A 15,767-nucleotide genomic window follows, 5' to 3' on the forward strand; every position below is an offset into this window, starting at 1 on the left:
TGAAGAGCCAGGTCAGGAGAAAATCCAGAACAGTCCTGAAATTATCTAGATATTTTCAGGAGTGCATTTGTGAAAACGGCTTATGTTAGCAAGGTGTAAAGCTCAAAGTGGAACTCTTCTCATAAAAAATGAAATAAACAAGTAAAGACTGCCCTTTTTGTGAATGATTATGTATGCTCTACAACTCTTGCATTTCATTCTTATGAATGGAGGTTCCATTTTAAGATTAGTCGGGTTATTCATCACAGAACAAGGCCTTCCTCTGTAAAGTTGGTCAAGGAATGGGATAAGTCAAACCCCAGATAATCCATGAAATCCGGCGGTCCCCTGGCGTTTTTACAAGTCGTGCAGGTAGAGCAGTCACTTCATGTGTAGTATGTTAGTGTGTTTGAATAAGTGTTTGCCAGCATTAATGCAGAATATCGGCTGCTTTTCATGACTTCAATGAGCCCTTGTCTGTCTCGGTGTGAGTGTGTGTGTGTTTGTCTGCGTGGGGTTAGCCTCAGCACAAGTGCTCCGCTGCCTGTAATGGGAGCAGCGCAGGACTTGAAGGGCTGTGTTGTTTTCAGGTCGACCAGCCGCAGTGCACCCAGAGGAAATCTCGTGTTCCTGCCAGCATACAAAAGTAAACAGATCTGCAACTACCGAGTGCTGGCACCTTGCCCGGGCCACCGGCGCTTAAACCAAAGGAATGAATCAAATCACACACACTACGCTCTAAAATGCAGTTGCATGATAAAGCGTGCATTGACAATTTTGGATGGTGAATCAATATTTTTACATTTTTGAATATAAATTAAAACATACTCTTATGTATACAAATTATTACTTTGCAAAACCACATAGTGCTTATTTTTGCGACATGATACATATGCCCTTTTTAAGCTGTGAAGTGCGTTACTCCATCTTTTTAATACATCCGCCCGGGACCTCCTGCCTCACTCAATATTTTAGATAACATCTTTGAGCTCCAGAGTTTTTGATCCCTCCCTTCTCTTTAATGTTGCATTCTCCCCTTTCTCTCTTGCACTTTTCTGTTTTTCCTCCCTTTTCTTTCTCCTCCATCTTCACATCTGTGGTTATTTATCTGTTATTCTGCAGCGGCAATGTGGTCAACATGTGTCTGGCTTCCCTCCACGCAGCACTCATCTGTAGTCAACGTAGGAATCACTGAGCGACCACAGTAGACCTACCAACGTTGCACACACAAATGGACCAGATAGATTGATTTCTAAGTATGTGCTTGGTTATGCACATATCACGAGAACATCCTCTGCTAATTGTGTTCCACTTTTGCCCTAATGTTCTGTTGTAACTACATAACCAGGCTTTCTCTTGGGTCAATGAGAGCAAGTGAAGGATAGACATTGTGACCTACAGGAATTAGAGTATCTAAGAAGACTGTTTGGATTGCCTAAGCCTATGGATTTGCATTACCCTGACCTTTGGACTTTAAATCTCAGTGTAATGTAATCCTCTGGAAAGAGTATAGCTTCAGACAGCAGGATGGGAGGAATATCTACCAAGATACCACAGTGGAGATGGAAGACAGTGATGGTGGTTGTTAGGCATGTGTGGGTTTCAGATGTTTAACTTGTGTATCAGCAGAGCTGTTTTGTCTGAGTGGTTGAGGGGAACCTTCTGTATAATGTTGATATCCAGTCCGTCCGTCCCCCGTCCCCCCCCCCCCCCCCCTTTACACTGTAATCAAAAGAAATCTATTCAGCACCGCTGCTTTCACTTGTCCCAACCACAACTGAGTGCAATATTCATGAATGGTGTGTCATTCTTGTGAATCACCAGAAAAATGCCAAATCTTATTTGTAAAGCCTGAAGCACGGATGGTGGTTGGAGGATGGAGGTTGGGTGTTTTTTTTAGAAGTGTGACTGATATTGTTCGTATGACTTTTGACTTTTAGAACTGACTCATCTTGTAAAGAAAACCAAAGTTGGATTGAGAACACACAGATGATTAAATGGAGTAAGCTGAATAAATATTTTATGGTGTCGTTTCAAACAGCAACTGCACATATTTCTAGCATGCTGGAGAACTCTTACCTTATTTAATCCTCTTATCAGTGTGTTGAAGATCTGAACATAATGAAGATGAACAATTAGAGTCATACAATGAAACTTCATCAAGCAAGACAATACACAAACTCAGAAATTATATTAAAAAAATGATTTAGCATAACTATTAATTTTTTGTTGTTGTTAGCACTGAAAATCTAAACTCTGCAAGACAGGGAAGTTCTTCAATCCTAGTTTGACGAGGGACTTCCATGAGTTTGGGCCATCAAAAAAAATGCAGTTTCACCCAGTGCAGTAAGAGCTTGAGGGACTTTAAGAACTAGTCAATCAGTAGATTGGGTAGGTGTCAGAATTCCACTCCAGCAGGTATTTTGTGTAAGGTTGAAGGTTTTCTGATGAGGGCCTTGAAAATATATAAAAAACAATGTTTGTTGCGCCTCTCGTCAAGAGAAGGCCAACCGATCTCCCTATACAGGTAACAATGGTGAGTGCTGAATCTATAGTTAAAAATCTGAGGGCAGAGTGATACACAGTGTCCATAAGCTTTAGAGTTGAAGCTGCAGCATGTCTATAAATTACATTACCATAATCCATTACTGACAAGAATAAAGCTTCAGCAATTCTTTTTCTACAGGACAGAGGAAAAAAATGATTTATTTCTGAACAAAAAGCCAATTTTCTGTCGCAACTTGGAGACATGAGGGTTCACATGGAGGTTAAATGTAAATTCCTCACCCAGCCACATGCCAAGATATTTATACTCAATTTCAGAGTAATTTGTGGTAGATATGTGCACACTCTCATAATCAATATTTCTGGCTCTGGAGAGCAGCATCAATTTATCTTTTTATTGCATTAAATTGAAGTTTTTGGTTAAAAATACATTTTTGGAGAGAATTCAAGTTTTTGATGGCTAATTGACCAGAATCAGCAATACAATACAAAATAGGGTCAACCGCATAAAGACCGCAACAACATTCAAAGAAGAAACAATGTCATTGATATAAACACTGAAGAGCATGGGGCCCAAAACTGAATCTTGTGGCACACCTTTGTTAATTAACAAAAGCAAATATCAACTATTTTTTTCACAAGAAGGTCCAGAATAATTACCATACATGGTATTACAAAAAGTGTATTTTTTGGTATTTTAAGGAGAGGCCTGTATCATTTATTTTCTGGCATGGTCTTGAACATGTGTTCCCATTTGCTCTCTCAAGATTAAGCTTGTTGCTTTAAGTAAGGATGTGACATGTTTGCTCGCTACAGGAATGTTTGCTGCACTGTACCTGTCTTGTTGGGAGAGGAAAGCTGTAGAAAAGTTTGGTATGTCGGTCAGTAAATAGTATAACTACTCAGTTGTGCTTGAGGAATTTTGATATACAGTACTATGCTATGTTTGGCTCTGCTGCAAATATCAAAAGTATGGAAGAAGAAATGACACATTAGAAAGTCAGATGATGAATGCAAGGTCTTTATATATTTCTTCAGTATAATTGCAACAACATATTCATAGAGCACTGCAGTACAAAGTAGAACAAATCACACACACTTAATGCTGCTGTATGAAGTAATATGAGGCGAGTGGTTTCCCTTTTGATAACGGATGCCTTCATTTTTTTCAGTCCCATTAGTGCACCATGTTGAGTATAGAGACATTTCAAAGCTTCAGCAAACTTACAAAAAAAGAGAATAGACAAATAAATACTGTACAACACAATATGTAATACTAGATTCAGAAATCACAAGTTCATGCTTTCCTCAACAGAACACTTGACATAAGCACTTTCGTAGAACAATGCAGCATATCTGACGAGTTTCCCTTCATAATAACACCATACTCATTATCAAATGGCAAACAAGAATACATATCGATATATCTTTTGTATATTTTTATATATACCTTAAATAAAGTGCCTTCCATTAAAAGTCGGTGATTCCAACATGTAAATGCTTGTTTGCATAAAAATATCTGGAAGCAGAATTCCTGAAAAAAGATTTGGAGCGAACATTCATAGAACTAGACTGGATAGAAAAAGCATTCCTGGAACCTATGGTATTTCCAATCACATTTAAGAGAAAGGCCACTGCTTTGAATGAAATGCTGAACACAACCACTGCTATAATACCAATGACTGTTCTGATTATGGATAAACAGTAGCATTTACAATGTCTTCCATTGTACATTTGGTTGAAATACTGACACTTTTTTATAGGTGAAAGCTAGCATATCGCCTTTACTTGTATTCTATCATATCCATGTAAGGGCTGCAACTGCACAATCTACAGTATTGGGAATATGGTTTGAGCAGAAAGGTTCTTTCTATCCAATCTAGTTCTGTACATAAACCCAGGGCAACAGCTTAAACAGCAATGATATCTTCCTACAACCACAATCAACAGCAACTATTCAGTTTTAAGGGTCTCAACTGCTTTTAGAAAGCATTATCTTCTTATAACTTCCGATCTGGACAACACGTCCTGTACTCTGTAATCTTACCCCAAAACACTTCTAGTTTTGTATAGGGCTCCACTGTTGAGGTAAATGAATTAATATGTTTAGCAAGGTAATTTAGACCCCCTGAGAACATTATAGAGAAACATCTATATGCACAATCTACTCATCTTGGAGATACATTTTTCCTTTTTTAATCACATTTGAACAGTAGAGACTAAGGAGACTGGATTTACAGAGGCACCAACTGTCCAATTTTAACTCTTTGGCACCCAGATAATACATCTTCCTGACTGTGAAAGTGAGGAAATACATGAAATCAATCTGTGAGACACAAACATTTGACATCAAATGTAATGATCCTTTACTACCACTGCTTTAGGGATTTTGTAATCATTCTAATTCATTAAGCTTAATAACAATAGCAGTTTACCTCTGGTGAAGAGCCCAAATAATTCTAAAATTACTAAATGTAGTGACTGAAATGTTCATTACTGTTACTGCATGAAGCATCTTTTGGGTTTATTTACGTCCTGTTATCTTGGTCCCCATAATACCTTCTTAAAACCTGAAGGATTTTATATTGTAGCAGCATAGTTGGCATAATCATCTGTTGGACTCTTCCCATCCATGTGTTTGTTTCATCAATATAACCAGCCTACATTCATACAAATATAAAATCTACAAGAAGCGCAATCAGGATGTTTACCATATGTTGTTATTGTCAATCACAAGCGCTCCAGGACACCATGAAGAAAGCCAGTAGGTAGACATCCTGCTTACACGCACCCAGAAGAGTGAACCAAATACAAAGAAAGAGAGCTTGATGTCATGCCAGATGTGAAACAGGTTGGCAAGCGATGGGAAAGCCCTGCATTTTTTTCCATTCTTGCAATGCATTTTAGTTCAGTCAAGCCTGATCTCAGCACACTGTGCCAAATCCTAACCTGGGACAACCACACTTCACCATCGTACCCAAAGCCCATGAATCTCCAAATTAAAAAACTGCATTTCCTCAATGCATGGTGCAAGGATTATATTTCATGACTTTTAAGGTTGGCAGTCCCTGCTAAAATTAGGATTGGGCCCTTTGACTCTTGGAGTGAAGTGGTAGTTTTGGCTGTTGTCTCTCAGTACTCTCTGGCCTCTTCCAATTCATTCATGAACACGTCTTCATGCGGATTTTCTGGACAGCTGAGTCCATTATTGGGTGGCCGCACTGCATGGAAGCGACTCCAGTCTCCCTTGCACAGGATCCAAGGGAGCACATCCACCTTGAAGTGCAGCTCAGGTGAGAACTCTGTGCTGATCAGGTTCGGCGTACCTGCGCCTTTCCCCCGAGTGATCAGCCGCCCGCCAACGCCATAACAACAATGCTGTGCTGCAAGAGTAGATGAGTCACTCGAAAGGGTCGATCGTATGCAGCTTCGTGCTGATGGCTTGTAGATGTCCAAGCGCTCCTTGGGGCCACTGGCATCACGCCAGCGGAACTGTCGGCCATGACTCTCATCATAGATGCTGACCACAGTGTACGCTACCTCAGAGGGGAAGGAGCAGGGGCAGCTCGGCAGCTCAGACAAGACTTGGTGGAGGTACCTCTGCAGGAACTCACTCTTACAGTTGAGCCACTTCTCACAGCTGTCCACATCTGTTGGAGATAGAACAGTTACACCACATGAAGTTGTGTTACAGTTTGAGGCACTACTGGTAGCATGAACAGATTTCATTAAATCTGAATCTTATCCCTGGCATGTATAAACATTAACATATAAACAGTGACTAAAAACAGTTTCGACATAAGCTTGTGACAGCATATCAGTTGCTCCTCACAATAATCCATTAGCTGAAGGGGTTCTACCATAAATTTACCACTCAAATATATACCAAGGATTAGGTCTGTCTAATTAAATTGTTAATAGTAATGTAAATGCAGCTTGTAGTAAAGAGAGTAAAATATACTTGTGGTAATTAAAGGAGAACTTCCCATAAGGAAAACTCACCTGTCCCAAATGGCTCTGTACCATTCTCCATCTCAAAGGGAAAAGGCTCAGCCACAGTGTTGACTTCACCTATAAAGAGGAGAGTGGTTCATCATTTATAGGTGAAAAACAACTGGAAAACAAAGTTCAAATACCTCACAGTTATAATCTTACCAGGACAAGGCTCTAAGTCACACTTAGAGGCTTCTGTCAGTGTGCAGGAGTAGCCACATGATTTTGTCCTCTTCCTCTCACCGTGACCACATGTCACTGAACAGGGGGACCAGGGTGTCCACTCATCCGCCTCTTTTTCTGTGGAAAAACAATTACAACTTTGTCACTGTCGCCAAATTAAGTATGCGCTATTTAAAAAACTCATCATATTGTAATAAGATTTTAACAATTAAAATTTGTAATCTTCCATTATTTCACATTCAGAAATAAAACATTGTTAGGCTTTTTGTACTGTGTTAAGCTGAGTGCTTTACTTGCTTTCACATTGAAATAAAGTAAGGATCTTGTGGTAGATCCAAGTTTAAAACGGAAAAAGGATAAAAACAAAATGAAAACAGCTAAAAGTAACGGTAAAAAAGTGAAATGTTTGATGTCATGATGTTCAATAAATATACATGTTTTAAATTAGTAGAAGTCAGCAGTTCCAAATGGTTGATCCTGATCACAAAGCAGAACCCTGCAGAATGGAATTACACCTTACAGTTTGTGCTGAGATCAACTCAACTTGTACTTCAATAGACACATTTGTGGGCAGTCTTGGTCCATATTAATGACAATTTTCTCCTGGTCGAACCTTTCCCATGCAAGCCCATATTCTTTTTAAGATGACTTCAGTTAAATTAGAGAGAGGGAAGCTGTGCTGTGGCTGTCCGCCCCTGCACCATGCTTCCTTTTGGTGTTAATAATACTTAAAAACAAGTCCTTCTTGATTAAAGGCGAGGTGGGTGCAGAAATACCAGCTTGGGTGTAGTGAGCACCCAATTTGACTTTGTGGGCACTGCCAACTCGCCATGTGGCCATAAGGCAATGAGGTGTCAGGAGAGCCCTAATTACAGAAGAAGCTAAGGCATACATCCTTGATTTATGTTGAGCGAGTCTTTAGATGTGACCACTTTATAGGCACTGTTGCCCTTTGCTGGCTAAACACACAACAGACAGCCTTTGTAGTGGAATAACAGACAGAAGAAGGGTTAAAGAGTTCAAATCTGCCAAGTCATTAGACACCTGTTAGCACATTTTATGACACGTAAATGAGTACACACTTCACCGACCCTTAAAACATCAGAAAAACAAACAGATCAATCATGTACAGATTAGTGTCTGTGAGAAATGTCTAAAGAATGAGAGCTTTAGTTTGTGGTAAACCAATGACAGCACTCTGATCTACAGTAGGCCTCACACACACTAGCCTAACCACTGCCAAGCCCATAAAACTTTCTTTTTCTTCTTCTGTCCCTCATTTCCATCTTCACTCTTTCATTCATGATGTACACCTCTCTTTCTTTATTATGTACTATTATTACCACAGAATAAAGGGTTTGCAAAAGCTGAGACACAACATTTTTTTCCCACTGCAGGAAGGCAGATCCAAGAGGGGGAAAAGGGCTGTAAAAGTTATGCAGAGCCCTGAAAGCCCCATGAAATTCTTGAACTGGCTCAAAAAGGCTGAGCCGCAGAGGGCAGTGAGGGCCGCCGGGGTCTGGGGGGACCCACGGGGTCCTGGGGAAGGATGAAAGGGCTGGCCGAATGGCCCCTGTCATTCTGTGTTCCCAATCTGCCCTCTAATTGTCCACAAGCAGAGGGATGTTTTGTCCCAGTATACAGTGCCGGCCTCACGCTGCCATTAGCGAGCGCATCGGACCCATCTTCAAAAGGCAGGCCTCTGCGACCAGCACGACCAGTGTCGACTTCAAAGTGCACACAACCCGCAATGTCCTGATGGTCGAGTGCTCATGCTGCCTCGCATGCTGGCATCGTTTGGCTGTCTCTGACTGGGGAGACAGTTATCATGCAGCCCTCTCTCTCCTACTGTCTCTCATTCCAGATCTTCCTGTCAACTCAATAACTCTTTTAGTGAGATGAATTCTGTGATTGTATGTGAAGCTTGTTTTCCTTTTGATTATTTTGTATAACCCACAAGATCATTTTTGGTAATCATTTGAAAGTCAAATCTTAAGAGCAGTGCGGCTGAAACAGCAGACAGAACTTGTACTACGTGGCAAGTCTTACCATAGTAGCTCTGCACTGGATCCCAGCCTTCGTTCCAGTGCGTATCCCAGTCTGCGCCCACTCCGCTGGGTAAGGGCTCCTCGCTGCCGTAATCCAGGGAGTAATCTTCTTCCTCCTCTTCCTCGCCTGTTTCTTCTGCGCCTGACCGACTGTTGCTGTCTTCGCTTGAATCTGTGTAACTCCAGAAAAGTGGCCAGAAAAGCTTCTTGCCGCCAAGCCAATCTACTGTGGAGGAGGGGGAGGAGGATGAGGAGGGTAGCCACTCTTTTTCATTGGCCAGGTCCATCTCTACTTCCATCTGGGGGTCGTCCACCACCTCGATGGTTACCTATGTAGAAAAAGAAAGCATCCGTGTCAGACTGATGTAACAAATTCTTGAGTGGTACACCAAAAAATATTTACATACAACGATTGATTTAGCTGTGTCTGCCTTGACTTGTCATCAAAAATGGAAAGTAGTCCTGATTCTTCCACACGCAATACTTTCTTATCAGGAAATTAATTCTTTTAAATGTGCTGAAAAGCTCCTTTAGGCAAGCAGAACTTCTCACCGGATGTACTGTAAGTCAGCCATCCAGATGTAAGCATGAGCATTCAGCCGACTAAACGATCTTCTCAGGGAGTGAATGTGAGCATTTATTCTGGATAAGTACCTCTCATTACCTCAAGATGACTCATACACAATACTTCTAAGTGCCCGCTTCAGCTGAGGTGAAAAAAAGAAGAGAACATCTCTTTTTGAGGCTGTTGTTAAATTAATTATAGTTAGGAAAGATGTCCGATTTGAAATACTTATATTTGTCTTCGTTGAATATACTCAGTGTAGAGTCTTTACACTGGATTATTGTACATCTGGTCGACAGGCTACATGAAAACTCATCAGAAATGTCATTGGCTTCTGAACTTCATGTAGACATAGGCAGGCATCATTATGTCCCTCTAACCACATCCTGATTACACTGACCAGAGCTGGAGAGCATAACTGCCATGAGATAAGTTAAACAGAACAACTTTTTGATCTTTTGGGCCAATTTGGAATGAAATGATGAGGACTTAATGGCTAACACATATGATTACAGAGTCTGTTTTTCTTTATTACACTTTAATTAAATAGTAGCATGAAAACACACCGCCATGTCTCTAAGATTAGACAGACAGACTGTTGATTTTGCGAAACATTTAGGAAACAAATCATTTCACCAAATGAAAGAGAAAATGCCTGGGCCCTGGTTACATGGATGGTTTTAATTTAACGCACAATTTACCATCTTTAGTTACTGTTTGGACACAACAGACAAGCTCCATGCACTTATCTCAGGGCTATTTGAGCTGAAATTGATGTTTATTTATCGGTTTAATAGCGTTAAATATTACAAACTTAATTGTATAAATATCTTACAGGCTGTCTTGGAAGCTGAAAGACCACATGGACAAACAATTCAGACAGTTTGGAGATGGTTGCCATCTTCAAAACCCACCTGTATGTTGGGGTTTTGAGAGTTGATATCACCATTGGCGAGGTCTGGAAAGTTTTTGAGATCCAGGACGAAGGGCTTGGTCTCCTCCTCAGGCTCCGGCTGTGGAAGAACACCGACTGAGCGATGTTGAGGATGGGACCATCTCCTCTGGTGGCTATGGGGATCAGGCAGAAGACTTTGGACCTGGTTCTGCTGCTCCAAAGTCTCAGGTACATACTGGGCCCCACCGCCTTGGACATGGTGGCCATGAGCCTGTAATGAAAGTTAAAATGTGAGATGAAAAGTTCATATGGAGCAGAAACAACAATCTAGAGGAATTATGAAGCAACAGATATCTTTATAAAGTTTTTTTCCCCAACACCTAGACGGGACTACTGGCCAAAAACAAGTTGCCATCCAGCAGCATAGTGATAAAGAATACATTATTATAAAACATATAACATTGATGCTGAATTTGTGCTCGCTTTGATGTTGTCATTGACTGGCATACTCATGATGAGACTGAATTTCGTCCATACCAGATACATTACCAATACTGCCATTGGTATCAAAACAACTTTATATATAGTTCATTAAAAAAATGAAGGGAAATGCCTAAAAGCCTGTCTGTGCCAACACAAACGTTATGATATAATGTAAAGAAAACGGGAAGCATTTGGAATATATTCAAAGCCAGTAGCTACTGGCTAATGGTAAAAAAAAAAAAAAAGGGGTATCACTAATGGCTCATTGATGAGTATATAAACAATCAGTACTCTGTTTCCAGGAAGAAACCTTGAAACCATGTAGAACTTTGTAGCTTGGTCAGCAATTCCAAAAAGCCCCTGAGGCATCCGACTAACCAGCCAAGTGACCAACCAGCCTTCATTTCATTCTTTTTTTTCCCACAACAGTCATGGCATCCAGGCCGTGGACAAAGAGGGGCCTGTGCCAGAGAGATCCGCTTTTAGCTTTAATGAGAGGGCCTGGGAGGCGTGGGACCCCTGGGCTGGTGCAAGCATGTCTGAACCTGCTGTGCTGCCGCCACTACGGCCACGACTTAATTTGACCTTTCGGGTTTTACAGTACTGAGAAGAACAGGAGGATAATGTTCTTATCTAAGAATACTGATGACATTATAATGGTAGGGAATTGTAGATGAAAGTACTGTTATAAGAATTTAGACACTGAGGAGTGATTTTAAATTGGCATGATTCATTTTTACATCCAGTAAGACATATCTTTCATGCACACTGGAAAAAAATCGAATGAACCTTTGTCCGCCATTCACTCCTTTCTGTATCATCCTGAATTTGCTTAATTGGCCACATTGTACAATTGGGCAGGACCTTGAGAATTGACCTGAGCTAGTTTGTGGTTTGCTAAATGCAAAGCACTTGCTGTTAGAAGGCTAAAGAGGAGAAGAAATGTCTGGATTAATGACCAGACGGTTGATGATTTATAGTTGTGGCCTCTAGAACGAGGCGTACTTTTCACTGACTGCCTGTGATTGTCCCATAAAGAAGTTATGTGGTCGGTCAAATTCAAGCATGTGAACACATTATTGCTGTTTAGAGGAGAAGCCAGCCAAGCATGATGAATGATAGATGAAGAGAAGTTGGCCCCTTCCCTAGATATCTGTACACTGGTGGTGACAAGTAGATAACCTATTAAGGACATTTTAGCTTTCTCTCTGTAACGACATCCAATGCAAATATTAGACAGATTCCCAAAAGCTGAAATAAAGAAATAGAGAATAATCAGAGCAAAGCTGCTGAATTTAGAGCATGTAATGAAGTACATAATGGCTTAAAAGACTTGTTGATGTTATGTTAAAAAACGATGCCATGTAACATCCCACTATTAAATGTTAAATTGCACAACAGAAAGGCTACTGAGTGCCAACGCTGATAAGGCCTCTACATTTGGATTTGATTTTGCTTCTTTTTTTCTTGGTACTTAATACTTTATACTGAATGTCTTTGAGTTTCCCTGTCCTATTGTGTAACACTACCAAACAGTTATCATAGTATTTAGTCCCTCCTTTTCAGAAAAACAGCGACATTAGCTAAGAAGTGGCTAATGCTAACATCTAACATTAGCTGATATTTAATGGTGAAGGGTTATTACTGTTTTTTTTTAAACTTGTAATATGTCCACTCTTCCCTCTGGATTTCATTGTTTTTTCTCTCTTTTTTGGTTGGATCTGGTGGTGGAGAAAATGATAACAGTTCTTGTATTGTCCACATTTCCATGATTTACTTTACAGGCAGCTATATGGCATTATAAAAGCATTTGAACTCCCTACGTCAGAGTGATGTCAGGCAAAAATGGTCCGTTCGGATATGATCAGAAAAAAGTCAACAAAATAAATAATCAAGAATTGAATAAAGTAATCAGCAGATGAATCTACAATGAGAATAATTATTCAAAGTTAATATCGTGTTGCAATGGATGGTAGCATGCTTTGTTGGTTTGTCGTGATGCTTCATTTTACCCAGCCCTGGCCCTGGACTGTCTCACTGTTAAATCTGTAGGGACAGTATACACTCTATGCCCTAACATACTGACACAGACAAAGAAGGTCCAGAGTCAATGACGCACACAAAGAAGGTCCGGCGTCACAAGAAAGGCCACATACTTTCACACCCTTCTCATCCCGTCCTGTCACACATCTGGATCCTGTATTCTTTCGCCCTGTATATCACTCTCCCCTCCTTTCTTCCTCCCCTCGTCTTCTCTGATCCTGCTCTCCTCCTCTCTGAAGAGGGGCTCTTCTGATCAAAGGCTCCAAGGATGATGGCATGCGGTGTGTTTAACGGTGAGACTATCTGCATGCAGTGGGGGACCTCAGCCTGTTCTGGAAACCGCTTCTCTCTTCTTAGAAAAACATTAAATCAAACCTTTTGGCAACACTGAGTCTTCCTTTCATTAGATGGAAAAAGTGGCTCTATTTGGGATACTGTCATAGTTACTGCTGACGGTGACACACTTTCAGGTTATGGATTGGGGGATTGGGAGTCTGGATGGGGGCATCGGGCTGAGGTGAGGGGCAGGGATGGGATCTGATGGCGTTGTGGGGGGGGGGGGGGGGGGGGGGGGGGGGGGGGGGGGGGGCGCAGGCGGTGTGGCAGCCCTGATTTATGCGCCCGCAGATATCAAAGGCCTTTGCACTTGGCTGTTTCCAAACCATTACAGAAGAACAATAAACTATGGACCCTCTTTGATCACTGTCTTTTGCAAAAGGAAACAGGAACAAATGCATGCCTGGTGGAATCAGGGTGAGGTTATGGAGGTTGAAGGTAGGAGGTACAAAACAGTTAGGGCAAACAGGTCATGATATCGGGAAAGGAGGCCACTTCAACACAACTTCTCCTCCCCCTCTTCTTCTTTGCTGAGAGATGGGGGGTTAAACCAAAAACAGGAAATTCCACATTAACACAAAAAAAGAGCCAATGTAAACAATCAGATGAATGACACTTGACCCCTCTCCGTGTGAGAGATGCCGATGGCTCGCCTTATTCTGGTTACATAAGCATCTCGTTACTGGGCACACACTTTACTGAGTTTCCCCTCCTCCTTCCCTTTTTCCTCTGCTAATCTCTTCTCTTCATCCAGCACTTACACTTCACACAGGTCACAGGCGAAAGTACAGAGTCTACAACTGCATCCTTTCTGATGAATGAAATGAACAATCGCACAACCACAGTGAGATTATTTGATGTCTTCTTCTCACTAATCACTCCCTTCTTCCCTCCTTTCCCTCCCTTTTTTTTCCCTGCCTGTCTCTTTTTTTTTGCCTTGACATCAATCAGGCCGATGATGAGAGAGAGAGAGAGAGAGAGAGAGAGAGAGAGAGAGAGGGAGTCCCAACAGGGCATCCATGGGAGGCCACACAAGGAGAGTTCAAAGGCAAAAACTGAACCCTGACACAAACACACACAAACAGACTTTGATATCCAAATATGTCTGTGTGCAACACAAACACTGGAGAACACACACTGAACAGTCTGTGTGTGTGTGTGTGTGTGTGTGTGTGTGTGTGTGTGTGTGTGTGTGTGTGTGTGTGTGTAAAGAGAGGATCTATTATAGCAGGGAGCATGCCCAGTTATGGCAACCCTTTACTCTACATGGAGAGAGAAGTGCAAAAAAAAGAGAGCAACTATACTTAGGAGGCCTTTAATCATTTGAATCATTATTTATTATTATAAAATGTTAAATCTTTATGAATAAATGGAATCTTTTAACGGAAAATGTGACTTTTTAAGCCACTTTTAAACATTTCCTTTTGACATAGGCTACTAATGGTGTTGTATGTGCAGTGGGGTGAACACCTAAATGTAGAATAGGCTATTTGAACAATAAGGCTTACGTTATTTGTTTACTGCGCACAGAATTTGGAATTGCATATAAAAAGAAAATCTCAAAATAAAGTAGTTTTTGTCAACAGGTGTAATTCAAAGACTTCACCGCAAACGTTTTGCTAAACTAAAAAAAAAAAAACTCGATATGTGAGGAAAACTTACCTTGTGGCCAATGTGTTTGTGTCTGGTTGGAAACCCTGTCCCCAAACTCACGAGAAGCGTTGACCAAATCACCAGCAGCATCTGAATTCTCCACGCGACCTCTAGACGCATCTTCAACACTTCCTCTGTGGGGAATTGTAAAAGTACTTTGGAGACTTTACTCAAAATGTCTTCCTAAATACGCTTCTTGGTCTGGAAGAAGTGTTGTTGTTTTGCTCGTCCCGGGCTTGTCAGACACTTTGATGTGGGACAGATGAAGATGATAATAGGCCTCGACAGTCTCGAAGTTTGGCACTTTATGAAGATGCGCACCAGTGTCCTGAGGTATCCCGCGCGCTATCCATATCTGGCACCAGTGCCTCGCGCAGCAACTGTCAGTCCGTTTAGCGGCTCGAGCTCAACGCCTCTCTTCCCCATAAAACCCACAGTTAGAGGAGCTTTAAATACCAGGAACAAGTCGAGTACCCCACGCAGAATCTCCCCGTCCGCACCGGCGCCCGCTTATTCAACTACTTTAAACTGTGAGTCATTCCGTCGTGGGTGGGTGGGTGTTTTCTTCCAATACATTGACATCTGGAGCTCATAGTATGCGCTGCGTCTTTGCTATCTGTCTGATGCGTTAATCCATTATCCACATGAAGTTCATCCACCGGTTCGTGCATTTGTGTGCGTACAGCCCAGCCAACCGGTTTCGGTAAACTCGTCTTTTACGCACGCATTCAGGAGGTTGGTGCTGCAGGAGTTGGGGGTGGGAGGCTTATTGCTCACAGCTGTGACGAGGGGGGGGGGGGCGCGTGGGGCCACTGGGGTTCCTGATAAGGTACACGGTTTAGTTTACATAGAAACTACAAAGGTCTAAAATCGCAGGTCATGACGTGGACGTTTAACTCGGTCACTGGGAAAGAACATTCAATATACCTGAATACAAAAATGAAATACTCCGCCAGTACCTTGTGTCATTCTTTCTACAATCCTCATTTTCCTCTGGCCCTTTAATAAACTGGTAGGATAAATAAGTATCTGGTGCCAGCGGTGCCACTGGTGAACAGTTTAATACCTTTACAGTAGTGAATGA

The 15,767-nt window shown here is 41.5% G+C and overlaps 1 protein-coding gene across 1 annotated transcript; it reads right to left on the bottom strand.

Moving 5' to 3' along the window:
- Nucleotides 1-3,491: 3,491 nt before the first annotated feature.
- ism2b (isthmin 2b) lies at nt 3,492-15,427 on the bottom strand. Its single transcript, XM_061052515.1, has 6 exons — nt 14,693-15,427; nt 10,188-10,439; nt 8,710-9,037; nt 6,640-6,777; nt 6,487-6,555; nt 3,492-6,134 (listed from the first exon to the last, which is right to left on the bottom strand). Exons 1-6 carry the CDS (start codon nt 14,801-14,803, stop codon nt 5,617-5,619), a joined length of 1,416 nt encoding a protein of 471 aa, XP_060908498.1. The 5' UTR covers nt 14,804-15,427; the 3' UTR covers nt 3,492-5,616.
- Between the last annotated feature and the right edge of the window lie 340 nt (nt 15,428-15,767).

This window comes from Labrus mixtus, chromosome 12 (assembly GCF_963584025.1).
Source record: "Labrus mixtus chromosome 12, fLabMix1.1, whole genome shotgun sequence".
Classification (NCBI taxonomy): Eukaryota; Metazoa; Chordata; class Actinopteri; order Labriformes; family Labridae; genus Labrus; species Labrus mixtus.